General features: G+C 41.4%; 1 protein-coding gene and 4 non-coding genes across 6 annotated transcripts in view; 4 read left to right on the top strand and 1 right to left on the bottom strand.

Moving 5' to 3' along the window:
• The window catches only part of LOC146674438 (actin-binding protein WASF3), a 54359-nt gene that overhangs the window by 17773 nt on the left and 12214 nt on the right, over positions 1 to 24372 (bottom strand). For both annotated transcript variants that reach the window (XM_085395915.1, XM_085395922.1), the window contains exons 2-3: positions 9330 to 9474; positions 1845 to 1979 (exon numbers count right to left, since the gene is read on the bottom strand). In XM_085395915.1, coding sequence (XP_085252041.1) covers positions 1845 to 1979; positions 9330 to 9462 — 268 coding nt within the window. In that variant the 5' untranslated portion in view covers positions 9463 to 9474. The remainder of the gene's footprint in view (positions 1 to 1844; positions 1980 to 9329; positions 9475 to 24372) is intronic.
• trnak-cuu (transfer RNA lysine (anticodon CUU)) lies at positions 21504 to 21576 on the top strand. Its single transcript has one exon. It is a non-coding gene; the product is annotated as a tRNA-Lys (tRNA).
• trnak-cuu (transfer RNA lysine (anticodon CUU)) lies at positions 21983 to 22055 on the top strand. The gene has a single exon. It is a non-coding gene; the product is annotated as a tRNA-Lys (tRNA).
• Positions 23315 to 23387, top strand: trnak-cuu (transfer RNA lysine (anticodon CUU)). Its single transcript has one exon. It is a non-coding gene; the product is annotated as a tRNA-Lys (tRNA).
• On the top strand, positions 23786 to 23858 carry trnak-cuu (transfer RNA lysine (anticodon CUU)). Its single transcript has one exon. It is a non-coding gene; the product is annotated as a tRNA-Lys (tRNA).

Raw genomic sequence — 24372 nt, 5'->3', positions numbered from 1 at the left:
TGACCTTAGATCATCTTTCTTTGCTTTCTCTTTGCTTTCATTTCTTCCTCACTTCCTTCTCGCAATCCTTCTTTCCTTCCTCCTTCCATCTCTTCTCTCCTCCTTTCCTTTCTTCATGTACGGAAGAAAAAAGGGTGGTGCACAAAAGAAGCAATGAAGAAGAGGAAGCGAGGAATCAGAAAGGAGGTGGAAAAATGAGTAGTGGGACATGATGAGACAGAAAACAAATTTGAGTGAATGTGTGGAAAAGGAAACGAAGGAATTAAAGGACTGAGAAATGGTTTGTGTGGAGGAGGAAGAGGAGGAGGAAGAGGTAAAAAGAGACAGAAAGAGACGAGAGAGAGAGGGTGGAAAAGTGTGAGGAGGCGAGCAGGAGGAGGAGGAGGCGAGATAAGGGGAGGGAAGGATAAGACAGAAGACTGCTGAGCTTTTCCTTTTTATCCTCGTCTGTGCTGCTCTCTCTGACGCTGTCTGAGGCCGGCGTGCTGCAGAATGACTCGGCAGTATCAGCACAGACAGAGAGAGACGCACAGAGCTACAGACGAAAAATATATATCCAGACAAACGGGAGGAAGAGGAGAAAGAGGAAAAGGGAGGAGTAAGGTGGGGAAAGACTGAGGGGAGGAGGAAGAGAAACAAAGAAACAGGAAATTGGAACCAGAGGAGAGGAGAGGGCATTAGGGGAAGAACAGGAGTCTAGGATAGCGGGGAGACACAGTGGGGAAAGAAAACAAGGAAAACAGAAGAAAAGAAAGGGGGATGAGGGCTTCTCAGAGAGTGACGAGGAGGAGAGAACAGGAAAGGCAGGAAAAGGATAAAAGGAGAGAAAATTGAGCCAAATCAAAAGGAACAGAGAGGCCGACATGAGAGGATGGAGGAAGAAAAGATGAGACAAAAAAGGTTAGAGGCACAGGAGGATAAATAAACGTATGAGAGAGATCAAAGATTTTAAAAAAAGAACATACACACAGAACTCCGTGTGTGTGTGTGTGTGTGTGTGTGTGTGTGTGTGTGTGTGTGTGTGTGTGTGTGTGTGTGTGTGTGTGTGTGTGTGTGTGTGTGTGTGTGTGTAGGCCTATCAATTACTGCATTAAGAGAATTGACCTTCAGAGACAGACTGAAGCTTAATGATGGAGATAAAGATCCTGACTCACACTGTGCAAACAGCAAACACACATATTAGTCATAACAGCAGCTCACATAAACACTTGTACACTCATAGAAATAGTCGGTGCTCTCTAACAACACAATTAATAATCCATAGTGCCGGGGACACACACACACACACACACGCACACACACACACACAGGTTAAAAGCTTTGCAGAGATGCGTTTATCTCAGAGTGTTTACTCCAACACAAACATGAGGCGGACAGACACAAAGAAAGCGAAACAGCTTGTTGACACGCACCAAGCAGATGGCCTTCTACCTTTGCGAGGACTCACAGATACCTCGGTTTATCCCGACCAACCCTGAGCCGAGGATTAACTCGAGCTCCAAAAGTCGAGTCCTAACGGCTACTCTGAGGTGAGACTCAGCCACACCTTCACTCACTCACAGGACCTCAAACGCACACTCAAACACCCACAAAGACAACCAGGAGCCCACACAGGGCATAATATAAGAGCCTAGAGACCCCTCATCAATAAATCATCAGCACAGCCATTAAAATGCTGCACACACAAACACACACACACACCCACGCTAGTCCTAATAGCAGTTCACATAAACACGTGTACACTCATAGAAACAGTCAGTGCTCTCTAACAGCACAATTAATAATCTATAGTGCTGCAAACACACACACAAAGAGAATAAAAACACACATCCTCACACACACACCTTCCTCCACAGTGGAGTCGAGCTGGGTGACTTTCACAGCCAGCTGGTCCACCCTCTCCTGCAGGCTGCTCATCCTCAGGTAGAAGCTGTTGGCTTCGTTAAACAGTTCCCCGAAAATGTCCTCAGCATGACGACCTGTACAGAGGGAGAGAAACACACACACACACAGTCAGATTCGCCACTTTAATATCTTTCATCCAGGGATATTTAACAGGCTACATTCACACTTCCATGTTGGCCAGCTGAACTCTGCCTCACACCGCAGGAATAAAACATGCAGCGAGAATTAAATCAGCTGGGAGAATCAGACTGTCTGGAAAAGCAGAGCAAGCTGACACAATTAAAGACGTTCAGAGTTACTTCAGGTTTCCGTCCAAAAAGGACAAAAGAAAGTGTGATAACAGAAGGTCTACATGTATACAGTGGTCCCTCGCTATAATGCGGTTCACATTTCGCGCCCTTGCTGTTTCGCAGATTTTTTGGGGGTGCAATTTTGCTTTTTTGTGTTCTGCGTCCTGATTGGCTGTAGACCACTGTCAATCAATCTCGTGCTGTGTCTCCTGTACAGTACAGAATGTGTTCAGCTGCCAACTTTACATAAATCTTTGATCGCTAGCAGTGTGACTCTGAAGTGCTGCACTGTAAATTTGAAAGTTTTCTCCCCAACAAACACAACAATGTTGACGCAACCACAGGTGCCTTATTTTTCTACAGAGGTGTGAACTTTGAGATTGTTTAAACAAGAGAGAAAAGTGTGAAAATGTTCATGCCTGTCTGAGAAAAGTGTATAAAGTGTGTACTAGAGATGGCACCATACATTGATCAGTTTCATGATTGAAGTAGCAGCAAGAAGAGGCAGTCGCTCCATATATCGTTTGTTAAGCTTAACGCGGGAATGCTTTACAAACATTCAGAGATGAACTTACACACTTGCTTTACTTCTCTGGGATCACTTTCTCTGAGATGAAAAGCCGGTTTGGTAGCAAGGCTCCAAATGCTCAACCAGACCGCTGACAGGTATCGCACGCCACAGCCGCTCTATCACGTGACCACACTGATCCAACGTGCTACGGTTATAAGCCGAGTTATACAATGTCGCAAGTTTTGTGAGGTGCTTTTTTGATATTTAATGGATCGATTACATTTTTTATTTCTCTCCGATATCCGATCCAGTAATTTAGGTCAGTATCGGACCGATACCGATACGTAATATCGGATCGGTCCATCTCTAGTGTGTAGTGAGGGGTTTCATAGCCTTAAAACATCTATAATGATTGTAAAAAAATTAAGTTGGCTATTTTGCAGATTTCACATATTATTTTTAGAATGTACAGTGGGGCAAAAAAGTAATTAGTCAGCCACCGATTGTGCAAGTTCCCCCACTTAAAATGATGACAGAGGTCAGTAATTTGCACCAGAGGTACACTTCAACTGTGAGAGACAGAATGTGAAAAAAAAATCCATGAATTCACATGGTAGGATTTGTAAAGAATTTATTCATAAATTAGGGTGGAAAATAAGTATTTGGTCACCTCAAACAAGGAAAATCTCTGGCTCTCACAGACCTGTAACGTCTTCTGTAAGAAGCTTTTCTGTCCCCCACTCGTTACCTGTATGAATGGCACCTGTTTGAACTCATCATCTGTATAAAAGACACCTGTCCACAGCCTCAAACAGTCAGACTCCAAACTCCGCCATGGCCAGGACCAAAGAGCTTTCGAAGGACACCAGGAAAAGTATTGTAGACCTGCACCAGACTGGGAAGAGTGAATCTACAATAGGCAAGCAGCTTGGTGTGAAAAAATCAACTGTGGGAGCAATCATCAGAAAATGGAAGACATACAAGACCACTGATAATCTCCCTCGATCTGGGGCTCCACGCAAGATCTCATCCCGTGGGGTCAAAATGATCATGAGAACGGTGAGCAAAGATCCCAGAACCACACGGGGGGACCTGGTGAATGACCTGCAGAGAGCTGGGACCAAAGTAACAAAGGTCACCATCAGTAACACACTACAACGGCAGGGAATCAAATCCCGCAGTGCCAGACGTGTTCCGCTGCTGAAGCCAGTGCATGTCCAAGCATGGGGGTGGAAACATCATGCTATGGGGCTGTTTTTCTGCCAAGGGGACAGGACGACTGATCCGTGTTAAGGACAGAATGAATGGGGCCATGTATCGTGAGATTTTGAGCCAAAACCTCCTTCCATCAGTGAGAACTTTGAAGATGAAACGAGGCTGGGTCTTCCAACATGACAATGATCCAAAACACACCGCCCGGGCAACAAAGGAGTGGCTCCGTAAGAAGCATTTGAAAGTCCTGGAGTGGCCTAGCCAGTCTCCAGACCTCAACCCCATAGAAAATCTGTGGCGGGAGTTGAAAGTCCGTGTTGCTCGGCGACAGCCCCAAAACATCACTGCTCTCGAGAAGATCTGCATGGAGGAATGGGCCAAAATACCAGCTACTGTGTGTGCAAACCTGGTAGAGACCTATAGTAAACGTTTGACCTCTGTTATTGCCAACAAAGGTTATGTTACAAAGTATTGAGTTGTATTTTTGTTATTGACCAAATACTTATTTTCCACCCTGATTTATGAATAAATTCTTTACAAATCCTACCATGTGGATTCATGGATTTTTTTTTTTTTCACATTCTGTCTCTCACAGTTGAAGTGTACCTCTGGTGCAAATTACTGACCTCTGTCATCATTTTAGGTGGGGGAACTTGCACAATCGGTGGCTGACTAAATACTTTTTTGCCCCACTGTAACTCCAGCGATAAATGAGGGACAACTGTACATACAGTTTACAGTGTGCACGGACTCACCTGCGATCAGATATTCTCCACTTTGCTTTATTCTAACCAATTCATTTCTCTGCCTTACTGTAACACTGTAAGGTAGCTCTGTATGTATGAGTTGATTGGATTTCTACTTGGAGGAAGTGTTCAGAGAGCAGTGTGTTGTCCAAATGAGGCTCTGTTATAGCATGCTAGCTGTAGCCAGCTGTCTGTCCTTTCCTGTGTAAAGATGAACTGCAAAGAATAAATAAATAAATAATGAGATGATCCTAGTCTTCATTCAGTCCTGTTTGTTTGTTAAGCCACTTATCACTGGCCTATGAATCATTCAAGTGCAAAAAGGCATCTAACTCAACACAACTCAACCAGTGTTGTGTCTACACATACCAGACAACTTAGCAAAAGGATCATTTTAAATTGTATCTCTGGGCACTTTGTTACTCGCAGCCCGTCCCAAAAACCTCATTTGTTCCCATTTCTTTAGCTGAATCTATGAAAAATGTGAAAGACAAGACAAGGTGGTTCCCAAAGAGCTTTATAGGTGAAAACTTGGCAAACCTCAGCTTGCTGTGCAGGGTGTTTTCATGGAAACTGGACAAAAGAAGGACATGGACAGTATGTGAAAGTCATGTCCTTAAGATAGAGAAAAAAATCCAGCAGAAGCCTGACACGGGCCTGAGAGACACATCTGGACCTTCACCTGATCCATCTACTGTTCTCTGAAGCCTCGTCAGAATTGTCTAAGTTGAAGGGTGGCTGTGAAGAAGGCGTTCATGAAATGTACGAGAAGAGAAATTCAGAGATGGAGGTTGCTCCCCTCCCTCCTCCCGGCGTCTGCCTCAGCAGGACCAGCCGCCTCCTGCTGTGCACCTGTCGGACTGAATATTTAAACAGGGCCTCTCTGTCTGAGAGCGTTTGCACGTCTGTGACGACAGTGGCACAAATATTTAAATGCATTTACCGAGATGCAGAACAGCAGCCTTCCTCAATAACACTGTCACCTTCAAATTGAATCACATGCACACTCATTTCAGCGTCTCGCCACCTCGTTCGCTCTCTTCTCTCGTCCTGCGTCTCCATCTCTTGGCCCACGTCATCACAGATGGAGCAGAGGCAGAGCGCTCGCTCATTTGCAGTGAGCTGTCGCTGAATATAATCTATCCTCTAACTGTTAATCGAATTTAAATAGCCTTTTCCCCCCCTCACACTCAATTCATTTCCATTGAAGTATGCCTCGTCTGCTACAGAGCACATCAGCTATGAATGACTTCATTGCTTTCAAATGAAGAATGTGTTTAGCTGTTCAGGGTGAGAAATTCCAATAAAGAGAATACAGAGGACGCTAAACTGCGGGATACGATGCTTCAGAAGGAATTCTGAAAACATGCTCACCTGCACGTTATTAGACCTGATAAAAAAATACAAAAATCACCTTGGATTCACCTTACTTTCACATCAATCACTATGGCAACTGTGCTCATCAGCAAACAACTGCTGACGCACAAACTAATCAGCATATGCACGCACGGCCTTATTCACACTCAACACATCTCAAGTGGTCTGCATTAAGGAGCATGGCTCTGAATTCATTTTAGGTGTGATTGCATGTAAATGCCTAGACATGCTGGGCTCTGATTGCTCACGAGTGTTAGAGACAGACATGTGACTTGTCTGTCCCGTTTGTAGCAACTGAAAATAAAATAAATTCATAATTATAATAAAGGTCAATCAAATGGACCAATATGGCAAGGCCATGATGATCCACTTGGTAAAATAAATCCGCTTGCCATCTTTCTTGGCCTTAAGACAACAATTTTGATGGCTAAAGATCCAAACGGGACACAAAAAAAAAAGGAAAAAAAAAGAGACAGACATGTGACCTACTGCGATGGAGGGTAAACAACACAGGTCCTCTTCACTACAGTCACGAAAAAAACTCGTGAACTTTTTGTTAAAGGTGGTTAAGAGGTCCTGAATCGTGGGGTGCGCTTCATTTTTCACGGGCCCGTGAAAAACAATTTTTAAAATTATAATGTGTAACGTCTCACCACTAGATTTCAGTAAGTAAGTGAATAATCGTAGCTTTGGTGGCTTCTGTACAAACAACTGCGGTTGCCGTTCATCTAGAGCTGGGCGATATGAGATTTTTTCATATCACGATATGTTTTTTTCATTTCAGGCGATAACGATATCTATCACGATATAAGCCAAATAACTATATTTGTAAGATTTAAATGTGCCGTTGCTCACAAGTAAAATGTGAAATAATCAGCAGCTTGTTTTTATTTAAATATTTATTTCCCATAATAAGTTCAACAGGGTAGATGTACTTAAGGAACATGAGACTTTTTCAGATAAATAAAGGCAAATATTGCAAACTACACAAAAGGCAGCCGCTAAAGGGTTTAAGTTTCAAAATAGAACAAACAAAACAGACTAAATTGTCAATTCCACTTAGAAACAAAATATTAATTCTAAAAATAAATCTTAGTTTGTTTTACAGAAGAACAGACAAAACTGACTAACTTTTGTCAATATCAAATAAACTGAGAACTAAAAGGAAATTCTCAATCTCTCCTTGTTGTATAGCTGAGCTTTTCAAACAGTTTTAACAGTTACTTTAGTCTGACAAAAGCCGAATGACGAATTAGCGCTTCCAGTCAGAGACTGAGGCTACGTCCACGCGTACACGGGTATTTTTGAAAACGGAGATTTTCCGTTTTCGTTTTAAAAAATAATCCCGTCCACACATAAAGGCAGAAATGAAGGAAAACGCTGCTATGAACATGCCAAAGCAGCAGGTGGCGCTAGATTCCTAACCGTGCAGAAATGTTGGCCAATCAGAAGTCTAGAAGCCTCGGTGGGAAAAAGTAAACAAAGCTGCGGCATAGAAGCAGAACCGAGTCGTATGTGTGGAGGGACAGTAACTGTGTGTATATGTAAGCATTTAAACACTGCAGAGAGTAGAATTAACAGTAACAGTATTGTAGAAATTCATTTCACCAAAACAATAACGTGGCGCACAGTGTGACGCATGCACCAGTTTATTGTATTTCCAGACTTGCTTTCGGCACAATTTACAGTGCACGCTACTCTGTTTTTTGTCAGACTTGAAATAGCCGAAATACCTTCACACTACGGAACTTCTATGGCTCTTCCGTTTGACAATCTCTCCGGCATTGGAACCATCATCTGTTTTCTCTTCGGTCACGCTCGGTTGATTTTTCTAGTCGGCACACTCATTTCCTCCATTACGCGCTGGCTCCATTACCCGCTGGCTGCTTCGCAAACAAACACACGTGCGGCTTGGCACTTGTGCTGTACGTAACAAGTCACGCGACGTGACGCTGCGGCTGTGATTGGTTCGGCTCTGCGCTACTTAATTTGGATTGGCTGAACTTTTTTTTTTTTTTTTTTTGAGAGGACAAGAGCGGCGAGGTCTATCGTGATAGCTTAATTTCTCTATCGAGTAAAAGTTATATCGCGATACATATCGTTATCGTTCTATCGCCCAGCTCTACGTTCATCTGTAGTGAGTGTAGGCTTCCAGTTCACTGTTTAGCTCAGCTGTCGATATGTGCAAAACTTTGTGAAATGAGCTGATGAGTCAGTGTGGTGAGTTGCTGAGGATATACTGAACTTCTCTGTTGGTCAGAGCTTCTATTTTTGCTGCTGTTAGCCGCTGTTAGCTGCTGTTAGCCGCTGTTAGCCGGTTAGCCAGCAGCTAAACTTTCTTTGAAGTGGATTTAATTTTGCTTAACTTTGACACTTATGAAATGAAAATGTAATCAAACTGTTTATCAGAGGAAAAGTATGAATTTTAGGATACTCAAACTTAGCATAGCATTAGCTGGTAGCTGCTGTTGTTTAGCTTTGTTGTAGTCAGCTGTTTGGAGAGTGGAAGGATGATATGTCTAACCTGCTAACAATAAGTAATTGTTTCAATATTGGGAATAAATAAGCATGTTTATGCATATTTTTTGTGTTACAGCTATGACTTCAATTCAAGAGCTAAGGCTTGGAGTGAGGAGCAAGATGAAGTTTTATCCAGATTCCAACGGTGATGTATATTTCCTTTATGTTTTCTTCTGCTTCTTTGTTTAAGCGGACCCCTTCATATAATAAAACATAGGTATGACCTTCATATGTTGAAGGTGCAGACATGGTGCCTCCACAGTACAGTTCTCTTCTCCTCCGCCTACATCTGTACTACATACTACATCTGTAGCCGTTCTCTAGCCACTTACACACAATGCGTTTATGTGCAGCGGTTGATTTCCATCTTAACCACTGTATTCAAGAGATTTATGAGTACAACATTTTTTTTCTGTTAAATAACCTCAACAAAATGACTGACTGCAACTTTGAGTATTGAGTATCTTCAGTAGGGCTGATTCAGTGAATGCTGGATAAACCAAGGCTACAGAACAGGGTTTACTGACCAACCCCAAAAAACTGCCTGGCTTGTGTCAGCAGTGCATTTTTCTTTAAAAGAGGAAATAATGTTACAAAATAGTTTTTTTAAATAAAAAGCTCCTCCCCCCTCCAAAAAAAAGAGCCCCAAACCGTGCATCATATCAGATCATGCTAAAGACTCATGCTAGCATGTTAATGCTAAAATGTCGGAATGAAAACTACGTGAATGTTACAGGATGTTCTTGTGCTGAACTACAGTATACTTACTTAGACTGCCCAGCTGCTTGATGATGGCTGCCAGTGTAGTGTTGGTGACGCACTCCAGCTCACTAGTCACCCCATCTGGCAGCGCTCCACGGCACAAGTGCCGGGGCTCAATGTTCCTCTTCACCAACGGCATGCTGGTCTATACCTGAAGAAGACACTGAGACAAGGAGAGAGAGAGAGAGAGAGAGAGGTAAATTGTTATGCGATTTTCACTTGAAACATTGATTCGATTTCTACTAATGTTTAAATACATGACATCCTCGAAATGAGTTTACATCTCCAAAGCCGCCGGCTAACAGCTCACCTGTAGTCTGCAGAATATCTTCTAACATCAGCCAATATGCTGTTGCTCTTTATTTAAATCCCCCTTTGGGAAACACAGCTAACATCACAGCCACGTCCTGGCAGACAAGGAAGAAAGAAGGAAAGCTAAGGAAAAAAAATGGGTTGATGTTCAGCTGTGATTGCTGATGGAAACGGAGGTGTCATGTCTGCCGCGGGGCACAGTCACTCATCACGCTGCTTAATGTCAGTGCTGCTGGAATGAGCCAAGAGCCCAATGAGCCAGAAAGAAGTTTTTAAATGGTGCTAACGAGCAGCAACCGTGGTCAGTGAAGCCACGAGAGAAAGACGGAGTGACAGAAGGAGAGACGAGCTGAATATGAAAGAGGAGAGAACAGACAGGATGTCAGGGCACGTCACGAAGAAGAGCTACATATACTGCAGATCCTGTCCTGTATGATGAAGAAAGCCAGATGTCTTTGTGCCGAGTGAAATGGGAAAAACCCAGATATATGGGAGTCAATGTAATTTAAAAAATGTGTAAGTCTATTACAGTTAGTAACAGAAAGTAACAATAACAGAAAGTAACGCTATATCATAGAGCTGGGCGATATGAGATTTTTTCATATCACGATATGTTTTTTCATTTCAGGCGATAACGATATCTATCACGATATAAGCCAAATAACTATATTTGTAAGATTTAAATGTGCCGTTGCTCACAAGTAAAATGTGAAATAATCAGCAGCTTGTTTTTATTTAAATATTTATTTCCCATAATAAGTTCAACAGGGTACATGTACTTAAGGAACATGAGACTTTTTCAGATAAATAAAGGCAAATATTACAAACTACACAAAAGGCAGCCGCTAAAGCGTTTAAGTTTCAAAATAGAACAAACGAAACAAACTACTAAATTGTCAATTCCACTTAGAAACAAAATATTAATTCTAAAAATAAATCTTAGTTTGTTTTACAGAAGAACAGACAAAACTGACTAACTTTTGTCAATATCAAATAAACTGAGAACTAAAAGGAAATTCTCAATCTCTCCTTGTTGTATAGCTTAGCTTTTCAAACAGTTTTAACAGTTACTTCAGTCTGACAAAAGCCGAATGACGAATTAGCACTTCCAGTCAGAGACTGAGGCTACGTCCACACGTACACGGGTATTTTTGAAAACGGAGATTTTCCGTTTTCGTTTTAAAAAATAATCTATAATCTGTGCTATACGTAACAAGTCACGTGACGTGACGCTGCGGCTGTGATTGGTTCGGCTCTGCGCTACTTAATTTGGATTGGCTGACCTTTTTTTTTTTTTTTTTTTTTTTTAAGAGGACAAGAGCGGCGAGGTCTATCGCGATAGATTAATTTCTCTATCGAGTAAAAGTTATATCGCGATACATATCGTTATCGTTCTATCGCCCAGCTCTACTATATCATCATATGAAAAGTTCTGTTTTTGCTTCACTATTGCACATAGTTGTGATATAGGACTTAATGAAGAACTAAGTTATCACACAGTATGAACAACCTTAAAGCCTCTTAAGAATAAATTAGTGCCAAAAAGACATGAGAGACGACTGACTGGGGAACAAGAGAATAAACACGAGGGCAGAACTAGAACTACGTCCACACGTACACAGGTGTTTTCAAAGACTCCATTTTTGCGTTTAAGTGTGGTCGAGGAAAACTGAGATTTAGTCTCGCAACGTCACAGGTGTGCGCCGTTCTTGACGTCACGCTGTCCGCCACGTTATTGTTTACATAAATTACTGCAGTGGCAGATAGAGATAAGATACTTTTCCACGCTTACATACACATGCGCAGTTACTGTCCTTCTATTTAGAAAGACAGAGGCATCAGAGTGAACTACGGACGTGGCTTCTACATTAAATGCTGACGTCGGTCTTGAATAAATTTACTTTCTTAAATTAAATGTATGTATTTTGTATGCATTTTGTTCATTCCTAAGTTGTGAGTCTACACCAGCGGTCCCCAACCCCCGGGCCTCGGACCGGTCCCTGAGTCGTTTGGTACCGGGCCGCAAGAGTTGAGGCTCAGGTGTGAAATGTATGGTTTTCAGGGTTTTTATTGGTTTTCAGCGTTATTTTGTTATCGTTTTGATTGTTAACTCGGTTTTCCTGGGTCTTTTCACGTGTGTTATGAATAAATCTTCTTTTTTTCTGTACCGGTACTAGTTTTATTTTGTTGTATTTATCCGCGACACCTCACAGGCCGGTCCGTGAAAATATTGTCGGGCATAAACCGGTCCGTGGCGCAAAAAAGGTTGGGGACCGCTGGTCTACACCAACCAAAATAATGCCTTTAGTTAATAACATCTGAAATGATGAAGGCACTTGAAAAGTAACACAAAATTATCTGCCTTTCCAGAAAAACAAAAACGTAAAGTTTTTGTGAGTGTACAAAACCCTGTGTACTCTTTCCCAGGCTTCATTTCATTTCATTTCATTTCATTTTTATTTATTTCACACTTGGCTTCTAGACTTCTGATTGGCCAACATTTCGTTTTTAGCGTTTACATGTGGACTGAGATATTTGTTCAAAACTGCACGTTTGGACGGGCTTTTCCAGTTTTCAAAAATACCTGCGTACATGTGGACGTAGCCTAAAACTGAGACCTAGAAATCACAAACCCAGAGGAACTGGAGAGCTACAATTACAAAACAGCAACCAAAACACCAGCAGTCATAAAGCAAGATGAAAGCAACGATTCATAATAATAATAATACAAAAATCAAAGCACTGGGCCACCAACCCAGGACCGTGACTCCAATATCTGTTGTTCAACTGTGTTTTTTGATATAACTGTTCAGCTCTTGCACACCTGTAGACTGTACTGATAATCTGTAAACAGATTATGCAACTTTGGAAAAGAATAGCGGATATTTAACATGAAAATGGGACGTGTCAGTCGTTTACTTGAACATAAAAACAGACTGACAATCCAGAACAACCAACCGCACAAACACACAGAATGATTATTATGATCAGTCAAACAAAACAAACCAACCAAGTGACCAGCCAACAAACAAGAAGAAAGAATAATCAACCAGACAACCAATCAAATAACCAAAAAACAAACTAACCAAAGAGACCAACCAGACCAATCAACCAACTGCCCAGTCATTCAAACAAGAAGACAGATTAATCAACCAGACAACCAACCAGAAAAGAGCCAACTGGCCCAACGAACCATAACAGTCTTAAAATGAAATATAAAAAGGGAGTTAGGAGATTTGAACTTCCTTCTCAAAGATTATCACATTATTGACCAAATGGGATCCAACATGCTTTAACAGCACAGTCTCATTTGGCCCAACTCTTCCAAAGAGGCTGTCATGAGAGCGGTGAAGAAAGACAGAAAGAAAAGTTGGAAAATAAGTGTGACAGAGCTCCCGACAGAGTCAAACACGTGAGAGGAAGCTGCTTGGCTTTTCTCCATTTGCAGTGAACTCTCAATGTGGGACACGCTTGTTATTTTTGGGCCAGGGTTTTGTGCAAGTCTGTGTGTATTCATATGTGCGTATATGGCATCTGTGTATGGTGTGTATTTTCCCAAAGTGTGCACACTGGAGTGTGTGTCCGTACAGTATGTAGATGTGGGAGAAGTGTGTTTTCCCAGGTCAGCGCTCTGCTGTTATTGCGCTGCCTCCCACAGTTCTAATATATTCAACGACACAATCAACAGTACTAAGGCGAGACAATGGAGGTAAACAAAAACACTGGCAGAAAGGGTGAATCTGTGAGTCTGTGATGCAAACTTTATCTTGATGACGGCGTACGTGATAATCCCACTTTGGTGCCTCAACCCTGAAATCGATTTCTACACTTGTAAGACACTAAACGTGTATTTGTTCACATGCTCCTTAATTTGTTTGTCCTGCCTGAAACTCACATGCCAACTTTAATAAAAACTGACTGGTTTGTCCTCTTTATGTCTCTCACACACTCTTCCGCCCTTCCTCCTTCTAATAGCTTCTGACATTCAATTACACAAACCACCTCAGATTGTGCCGCCGGCTCGTCGTGAGAGTGCGAGCGAGCGTCCCTACCAGTGCGTGGGTGAGCCAGTATCGACCTCCCCCTCCTCCAGCTGTTGTAAATAATCTAACACTCTGGGTATTTAATAATACATATGCACTCCTCCTCATCCTCCTTTGCTGCCTCGGTAGCTGCTCTTCATCTCAGATTTGTTTGTTCAACAAACAGTTGAATAATATAACTGTCCTTTACTCTGCTGTAACTGTTGCTAAAGTAAAGACAGTTTAGCGGTTCGGGATGGGGCAACTATCCAGAAGTTGAGGAGATGAGCGATGAGAAAGCCTGTGCTTTCAAAGATCAAAGATAATTAGCTTATATCAAATTACAAAACTGTTCCATCTGTAGGTCAACATTATTGGGCAGTAACGACAAGGCAGCAGTATCCTGAAATTATTACATGACTTCAACCCATTTTCTGAAAAGTTTAGATGACCCATCATCGATAACATGGGCTGCTTTAAAGGGGCTGATGGGATTTGTCTTTGTGTAATGAAAAGGTCACACTAGTTTACCAGCAACCACACTGACCCAAAAACCAAAACGACACAATAGAAACAACCGCGGCACAGAAGACCTCTGCCAGGGCGTTTCAGTCCTACGAAGATGCGTTCAGGCACGACTGCGAGTTTGGATTGATTGATTGATTGATTGATTGAATCTTTATTTTGAACATGTTGAAAAAGTATATATAAAAAAAAAAATAGAATTAAAAGAGACAAATGAACAAAGCAAACAAAAGGAAAACGAGCAACCACAACTCCAAATAACGTCCATGTTCAAAAAGGAGCAGGAAGAAGCATAAGCTTATTTAATCCCACCCCTTTTCCACTATCTAGTATCAATAGACTACAGAAATACCTCCTTGTAATTACATTATATGTTATGTGTAATTTTTTTTTTTTTTTTTTTTTTAATATATACACATATATGTTTCTATCTATCCATACCTACGTATATACACACATATGCACATATACACATTTTCAATAACCCCATTAACACCTGAAGGATACACAACCTACAATTTTTTATATATATATATATATATATATATATATATATATATATATATATATATATATATATATATATATATATATATACACACACATACATACACACACATACACACATATACATATATATATATATATGTATATATGTGTATATATGTGTATATGTGTGTATGTGTGTGTATGTATGTGTATATATATATATATATATATATATATATATATATATATATATATATATATATATATATATATATATATATATATATATATATATATATACACATACATATACACACATATATATATATACATACATACATACATACATATACACATACATATATACCCATACCAACAAACCCGTGCATGCGCACACACATGAAAATATTAGACAAGAACACCCTATCAAATCTCTACCTGGATTAAATGACTTTAAACATCTCAAGAGTTTCTGGGACTGTAGGGCACAGAGGGAAAGAGAAAATTAGCATGACAAGAAGAAGGAGGAAGAAGAAGAGGAAGAGGAGGAAAAAAGTATGTCGGTGAGCCATGGGAGTGTTGCCACGGCAACGTGGCGAGGACTCCGCTCTGCTGTTGAAAAGTGGAACTTGGCACGACTCCCAAAATAGTAGGAAAGAGAAAGAAGGGGACAGGACGAGACGGAGAAAGAGGGGGGAAAAGAGGACGGGAGAGAGAGGAAGACGGTTAGAGTTAGAGGAGAAACTCTGACATGACAGACTCCACAAGGATTTACTCCACTCTGACGCTGGTGCTGATACAGCGCAGGAGGATTTGTGACAGGATGAAAGATGTCTGAGGACTCTGCGGAGACGAGCTGGGGTCGTGTGAATCACCCCACACTAGGCTGCTGCCTTTTGGTGCCTTAAAAGAAAGGAGTCCTAGGACGTCCTCTGAACTCATTTCCTCACTTCATGACACTTCTACTACTAGCCAAAACAGCTCAAACTGTAGGAAAGTCAAGTATGAAATTACTTGACAGAGATCTTGAGATAAAAAATGGCTAACAGCTATTTGCTATGATTCTTGCTATGATCACCGGGTTAGAGAAGAAGACACAGCTAAATATGAAGCTGCAGCCTGGACAGGAAAACTGGAAACCACATCCACCCATGAGCTCATTCAAAGCTCATTTCATACAAAATTAGTGGCACATAAACAGACTTTCTAGTTTTACCAGGACTGACAGACATGTGATTTTCATGCCTCTTGTGTCATTAAACACATCACTTTAAAGGTCTTTAGAAACAGCGAATCGGCAGCATTTATCAGGATCTATCCTAGTTCAACCTGAGCCTTTCAAGGAGGAATACTCAAAAGCATCAGTGCACACACAACAGTGACGTTCAGAAAGTCAAAATCCTGCTTTTCATTAGGAAACAAACTGTTGTAACCATCTAACGTGCAGAGCTACAAGACTGTGAAACGATGCTCCTGTAGGAACCACGAGTCCACCCTGCTCTACCCACAATCCTAAACTGAAACAGCAACACCGCCAATTGGTGGAATTCACTGTTACCATGGAAACTTCTGTTTAAACCTGCAAACGTCCTGTTGTTTAGTGAGCCAAAGCATCAAAAAGCTTGTGAGGAGTGATTGTACTGTACCATACTGGCAACCACACACACAAACTCCAAAATACATTCAAATTTCTTATTTTTTAACGTTATTATGAACCGTATAATCACTACAGTGATGAAAATAAGGTTCACTGTGGAATCAGGATTTATGGGATGAGCAGCTTCTTCACTGTTAAGATTAATCATCTACAGTTTTGCACAGTCGCTGTTTTTTTCTCCTTTATTTTTTTTTAAACTCTTAACATCAGGACTATTAGAAAAGGGAAAACAGATTAAAATTAATTAAATAAATGCATTTAAAAGTTGCCAATTTCTGGTTAAAAAGCCTTGTTATTCATCCACAACTTTTCTAGCACTATAAAGCACTGAAATCCCTTCATGCTACAAGCCCCAGTCCCTCACTGGCACAGCGGTCCTTACTGTATACATGCAGCGCTTTTAACCTTTGCACTGGGGGAATTTTGTCTGTTCAGTATCTCGCACAAAGACACAATGATGAACCACCGAGCTGCCGAGCCAAGACTGTCCCGAAGCGTCAGGCTAATGTTAAGACATTAAAAGCCGAGCTGCTGAGCTGCACACAAGTAAAGATCCCAGATGTGATATTTGCATTACAGGATCTGCTTTCTGACCAACCGGGCTCTTTGGACACCCGCTGCAGGTCCACTGACATGTCTCCCTTTTCTGTATCTCCAACACGTCATCCTCCTCATGTTTAGATGGTTGAGGGCTAACTTACAGCTATCCTCAGATAAGACTTTATCCTTCTGATCCAAAGCTGAGTGGAGCCCGTTTGCAAGGAGGAGCAGAGACCCCCCCTCCTCCTAGTTTGTGTGTTGCACCCAAACATCTTCCCAGGAGATAAACCAATCGATTTTGTTTAGCCTCTGCACAGAAATGAAACGACAATTTGTTTTTACTCTAAAATGATTTGCATATTTAATTTGGAAGCTGCAGCAGTTTCATTTTGATTTAAACTGACAGACGGGCAGATAAAGAGGAGATGGTATTAATTACTGTCCTCAACCAAACTCATCATTCCTGCAGGCAGTCAGTCAGCTAATGCTATTACTGCTCCGTCTGCTCAGCCAGGCGCACACACACAGACACACACTTGTCCTGCTGTGCTACACCCCGCCTGGTCTGCCTCAGTCAGTTCTGAGAAGGGTTAGCAACCTGTCTCCACCCCCTTTGCCCTCCCTCCACTACCGCGCTCCACAGGAGCCACCTGTATAAGCTAGGGCTGAACGATTATGGAAAATAATCTAATTGCGATTTTTTGCCCCAATATTGCGATTGCGATGCGATTATTTTTTAAGGTCTTTGTCTTCTGTATTATTAAACAAAGACAAGCAATACATCATATAGTATGGCCAATACTATATTACATTAATTTTAAACTGTTCTTTCCTGGAAGACAGACCTCTGTTATGATGACATGAGGTGATGCATGAATTGATGACTGACATTTTTATTTAACTTCTTCAATCACAACAGTATATTTGAACATACACAATAGTTTATTTTTAGCTTACAAACATCTGAGCATAAAGTGCTGACAAGGAACCCTGGTGTAAACATTAAAATGAAAGTCAGTACAATGTGCAGATTGCAGAAATATACATAAACAAAATCAGTGGCTTTACCACACTCAGTTTTTCGACATCTGTGAACTACTAGACAGTCATTCAATTAAAAAATAATATTAAATAAATAAAACTAATAAATAAAAAATACACACATCTTACTGATCTCTGCAGTCAGTAACATTACACATAAAGTGCAAACATAATAGCAATTGTATAAACACACACACAAACACGCCTTTAAAGTTTAAAGGCGTGAAATTGGACGGTCTAGTTCTGATTAGCGTCACCGCTGTCTCGGTGGAGTTTAATAAACTCGGCCGTCTGCTTCTTGCTATCTAAAATATAACCAGACACTGGTGTAAATTCTCGACTGTCTCATACTTCTGTTTAATAAGTTTTCTGTTTGACGTTTAGTCAGCTGTGTGAAAACCAAGGAGGAACCCACCCGGGGGATTAATAAAGTTTTATTTTATCTAATCTAATAACTTTAATCTCAGCCAAACCGATTTACTCACAAACAAACAAAACACTGAAAAAAGCCCAACAATAACATTTTTAGGTTGTCTAAGTGACTTATATATTACGTTTAACCCAAGCAGCGAAACTCCGCGGTGATCTGAAAATGATGTGCCGGGAGTTGTGCCGTTCTCGGCCGCATCAGTAACCCTCGAGCTCCCGGCTAGCTGTTGAGCTGGTGGGTAGCAGACGCCTCTGAAAACGTCGAAGCACTTTTGCAAATATGGGATATCTTGATAAACCGAGCAGATATTTGATGTTTACACAACTACTTTCTCGCCTGAAAATATGTTAAAAGTTTATTTTGTGACCCAGAAAGATTAGTATGAGTAATTTTAAAACTTAGTAGCGGCCGCCATTGCTGGAAACTGGAGTTTGGCTGGGCCGCGCTATGAATTCTGGGATATGGTAGTAATTTGGACAGCCTTATAATCGCAGTATAATCGCAGCCTTTGCGGTTAGAAAATTGCACTTGATCATGTCGCGATATTATCGCAAATGCGATATATCGTTCAGCCCTAGTATAAGCACAGCTAATTAGCTTTGTGCAGTAACTAATGGAAACGACCAGCACTGATTCGATCTAACGATATAATTAGAACACTTACTGGGCTAAGTTAAGAGTCCCATTTGCGCGACAGCTAGCTGGTTCTGCATAATGTCACCATGTGCATGCATGTGACTTTAAAGAACATCAGCCACGCAGTCACGTCTATGATTAGCAGACTAATGGAGTGGGAAATTTAAAAGCATGTGGGGTCCTTTCCTTGATGCACTTCAAAATTTATAAGAATCTTTCAGCAAACTCTCTTATGTCAGGCGTGGAAATACAGTGTGCAGGTCTAGGTGAAGTGACCTGGGTGGGAATGAATGGGATCATTTTGCAGGGATTATGTTATTTTTGTTAAATATTATAAGTATGTTTATATAAATTTTTTTTTCTCTATTTCACAGCCTTAAATGTACAGGCTAATTACCCCGAATGTACAGATCATCTGTAATCCTTTTCTTCTCTTTTTCTTTATATGTATAAAAGAAAAACTCTTAATAAAAAGATATTGTTTAAAATCCCACTAATGCTGCAGAAAGCAAGCCCGCATGGAGAAAATGTAACAGAAAGAATTTATATAAATATGACGCCAGAGCTGTTAAACAAAAATAATATTATCTGTCCTTAAATTTAAATTTCTTACAACTGAAGCCCAAGTAAATGTATAAATTTACAGAATATGTTCCGTTAGCTTAAAAGTACAAAAATTGTGTTTTGTTTTAAATGAACAGACAGTCAAAATATCATAAATTTCCATAGTAGACGGTGAAAAAACAGGAACATTCATTGTTTATTTACTTTGCTGTAGTATGAATGGCCATGAGGTATTTAGAAAAGCTGTAAAACATCTGAACCTGCCTAAAATTTATGCCCTCCTTCACATTTAGTGGGCCGATTCTGGACCCCAGGCCTTATTTTTGACACCACTGGGTGTAGCATAAGAGTTAAATTGCTCTCTGCAAAAATCCATACTTAGGATCTACAGGGTGGGCCATTTATATGGATACACAGTAATAACATGGGAATGGTTGGTGATATTAAAGTCCTGTCTGTGGCACATTAGTATATGTGAGGGGGCAAACTCCTCAAGATGGGTGGTGACCATGGTGGCCATTTAGAAGTCGGCCATCTTGGATACAACTTTTGTTTTTTCAATAGGAAGAGGGCCATGTGACACATCAAACTTATTGGTAATGTCACAAGAAAAACAATGGTGTGCTTGGTTTCAACGTAACTTTATTCTCAACCATTCCCATTTGATTACGGTGTATCCATATAAATGGCCCACCCTGTACCGTGAAACTACACTGAGATGAGCCTGCTTATAACACAAAGCAAATCAATAATATGCTGTTATGTTTTTTTGGATTACTCTCTACGAAAAAGTCTTGATCGTGAACTTAATGTCCACACTTAAGACTTGATTACTTGATAAGTGCTTATGAAAAGCTGGAGGCGAGTGGAGAGCAGCTTTTTGGAGCTGTTCAAAAAGTGCCTCATTCAAAGCCTGACAAGAAAAAAAGAGTTGTTATGTCATCGCCTCACAAGCGGATTAGTGTTTCATGGTGCATCCCTGTTCACGATGATGAAACAGAGAGGTTTTACAAACTGCCTCGATTAATTCTGCATGGCTGCACGGTACAAACCTCAAAGTGATTCACAGAGCAAGAAAACAATAAGAAAATAGAATATGCCTTCCACATGCTACCACAAACATCTCTGTGTTAAATGAATTGCGACCTGTGTCCTTTTATCTGTTGTGTAAAACATGCAGGCTGGTCCGAACAAGCGGTGCAGCTCATGTGAGAATGAAGAGGTGAAGATCGTGGCTGAGTGTTATGAGGGCGCGTGTTAATGTAAATGGATTAAAGTCCGGGCTAACAGCGGATTGTGTGTGCGGTGAATTCAAGTGTAAATTGAGGGAATGATTTGCATAAGCTCATATTTGTTACTTTTAATACTAACTCGTTAGTCTGCAGTCTTAAAATGTGCTAATTTGCAAAGCACCACCCTGACTGTGAAACAGTATGAAGACATGTTGTTTTAGAAGTGACAGCTCGTATATTGAACTGTAAACATAAGCACTCAAACATGAACCTGATTAAATCTGAAGGTTTTAACTGGGTCTTGTTCCAAAGTATGCAGTGAAAGACAATCCAACCACTCCCCATGAAGGCCGATCAATACCCACTACTGACATATTTATCGAGGTCCTCCTGGGCTGCAGATTTGTCAGCTCCACATCCATGAGGAGAATCTCCCGTTCCACCAGATCCCAAAGGTGCTGTGTTAGACTGAGATCTGGTGACTGTGGAGGCCACTTGAGTGCAGTGAACTCATTGTCATGGTCAAGAAACCAGTTTGAGATGATGTGAGCTTTGTGACATGGTGTGTTATCCTGCTGGAAGCAGCCATCAGAAGATGGTACACTGTGGTCATAAAGGGATGAACATGGTCAGCAACAATATCCAGGTAGGGGTTTAAACAATAGTTAACTTTAATTAAGTGGTACAGGGTGTGCGACGAAAATATCCCTCACACAGCCACTGCATGCAGAAGCCCGGCTAGCTCAGTCGGTAGAGCATGAGACTCTTAATCTCAGGGTCGTGGGTTCGAGCCCCACGTTGGGCGATATAGTTTTAGGTCAGAAATTACGAGGTTGCTCTCAGGTAAGAGTCTAACAACCCACGTGTACTGTTAGGTGAGCTCCAATCTAGTTGATCAATGGCAATGATAATTTGCATATTAACGATCAAGGAATTCACAGTCCGTTGTTCATTCAGTGGGCTGGTTTCAATCATTATGCAAATGTACTGTTACTAAGATTGGGGAAACCTGCAGTCGAAAGACGAAAGGATTTTCCCACTGAAAACGCTACGTCCAGATGAACAGAATCAACCTTTTGGGATCTACTTACCTGGATGATTGAGCATGCATCAAGACACTGTGAAGTCTGACTTATTGTAGGTCTTGCTTAGAAAGCAGTTCTTCCAGTTTGCAGAAGAGAAAGTTCCTTGGGAGGGCCACCCCAACACAAGCCTGGCTAGCTCAGTCGGTAGAGCATGAGACTCTTAATCTCAGGGTCGTGGGTTCGAGCCCCACGTTGGGCGATGCAGTTTTGGGTCAGAACTTAATATGACATTGCTCTCAGGTAAGAGTCCAACAGCCCCAGTGGGTTGAGAGGTCAGTTTCTATCTAGTTGATCAAATCTTACAATGCTGTGATTGCAGCCATTCCCCAACTCTCTGTGAATGGTACTCATGGCCATTGATCAGTGGGTTTTAGTCAGTGGTTGTTGATCAATGGTCATGAGAATTTGCATAATTATGATTAAGGAACTGACCTCCCAGCCCACTGTTCCTTCAGTGGGCTGGTTTCAGTCATTATGCAAATTTACTGTTTAGGGGAAACCTGCAGTCAGCTGAGACTGAAGAAGTCACTTGGATGAGTGACGAAACATTTCTCCCACTAAAAACGCTACGTCCAGATGAACAGAATCAATTTTTGGGATCTACTTACCTGGATGATTGAGCATGCATCAAGACACTATGAAGTCTTACTTATTGTAGAAGGTCTTACTCAGAAAGCAGTTCTTCCAGTTTGCAGAAGAGAAAGTTCCTTGGGAGGAATACTGATGAGAGGTGATTGTGGTTCAGGACTATCGACCTCCAGGAGCCTGAACTGTTAATACAAGGCAGCATAAATCCATATTTGCATGTTGTTTACACCAAATTCTGATCCTACCATCTGAATGTTGCAGCATAAAGCGAGACTCATCTAATTAGGAAAGGTTATTCCAATCTTCTGTCATGCAATTTTGATAAGCAAATGTGAAGTGTATCAGTTTCGTGCTTTTAGATGACAGGAGTGGCATCCAATGTGGTCTTCTGCTGCTGTAGCCCATCTGCTTCAAGGTTTGACAAGGTGTGCCTTCAGAGCTGGGTTCATTGTTCATGGTGTAGATTGAACTAGGTGCTGGAAACATCCCTCAGAGATTTGGGTCCATTTGGACATGACAGCATCTCACAGTTGCTGCAGATTTGTCAGCTCCACATCCATGAGGAGAATCTCCCGTTCCACCAGATCCCAAAGGTGCTGTGTTAGACTGAGATCTGGTGACTGTGGAGGCCACTTGAGTGCAGTGAACTCATTGTCATGGTCAAGAAACCAGTTTGAGATGATGTGAGCTTTGTGACATGGTGTGTTATCCTGCTGGAAGCAGCCATCAGAAGATGGTACACTGTGGTCATAAAGGGATGAACATGGTCAGCAACAATATCCAGGTAGGGGTTTAAACAATAGTTAACTTTAATTAAGTGGTACAGGGTGTGCGACGAAAATATCCCTCACACAGCCACTGCATGCAGAAGCCCGGCTAGCTCAGTCGGTAGAGCATGAGACTCTTAATCTCAGGGTCGTGGGTTCGAGCCCCACGTTGGGCGATATAGTTTTAGGTCAGAAATTACAAGGTTGCTCTCAGGTAAGAGTCTAACAACCCACGTGTACTGTTAGGTGAGCTCCAATCTAGTTGATCAATGGCAATGATAATTTGCATGTTAACGATCAAGGAACTCACAGTCCGTTGTTCATTCAGTGGGCTGGTTTCAATCATTATGCAAATGTACTGTTACTAAGATTGGGGAAACCTGCAGTCAGCTGAGACTGAAGAAGTTACTTGGATGAGTGATGAAAGGATTTTCCCACTGAAAACGCTACGTCCAGATGAACAGAATCAACCTTTTGGGATCTACTTACCTGGATGATTGAGGATGCATCAAGACACTATGAAGTCTGACTTATTGTAGAAGGTCTTACTCAGAAAGATTGAATGCCAATACAAGCCCGGCCAGCTCAGTCGGTAGAGCATGAGACTCTTAATCTCAGGGTCGTGGGTTCGAGCCCCATGTTGGGCGATGAATTTATGAGGTTTCTCTCAGGTGAGATTATAACAACCCACATGGGCTGAGAGGTCAGTTGGCAATGCGGTCTTGGTTCAAGGATGACACATGATGTGCGTGAATTCCTGTCAGCTTGTTGCATTCTTTCAATTCTCCTCTGCATTCTCGCTTGAACAATAACTTTTAACCCACTGGATGTTTTCTCCTTTTCAGACTTTCAGACTCATGATGACTGTGTGAGAAATCCCAGCAGACTAGCAGTTTGTGAATTACTCAGACCGACAACCATCCCACACTCAAAGTCACTTAAATCACCTTTCCTCCTCACTCTGACGCTCAGTTTGACCTTGAGTAGGCTGTCCTGATCATATCTACATGCCTTAAAGCAGTGCCATGTGATACGGCTCATTATTCAAGTTACCAAACAGGCGAATGGGTGTAGCTAATGAAGTGACCAAAACCTTGAACCTTGAATTCAGGGTTTAAGCACAAGTGACAGAAATTTTACAAAACTATTGCTTATTCACAT

This window comes from Rhamphochromis longiceps, linkage group LG3 (genome assembly GCF_057381845.1).
Source record: "Rhamphochromis longiceps isolate RC_006_pf linkage group LG3, R_longiceps_female_GT1.1, whole genome shotgun sequence".
NCBI classification, from domain to species: domain Eukaryota; kingdom Metazoa; phylum Chordata; class Actinopteri; order Cichliformes; family Cichlidae; genus Rhamphochromis; species Rhamphochromis longiceps.
This window is presented reverse-complemented; position numbering and strand designations above follow the sequence as displayed.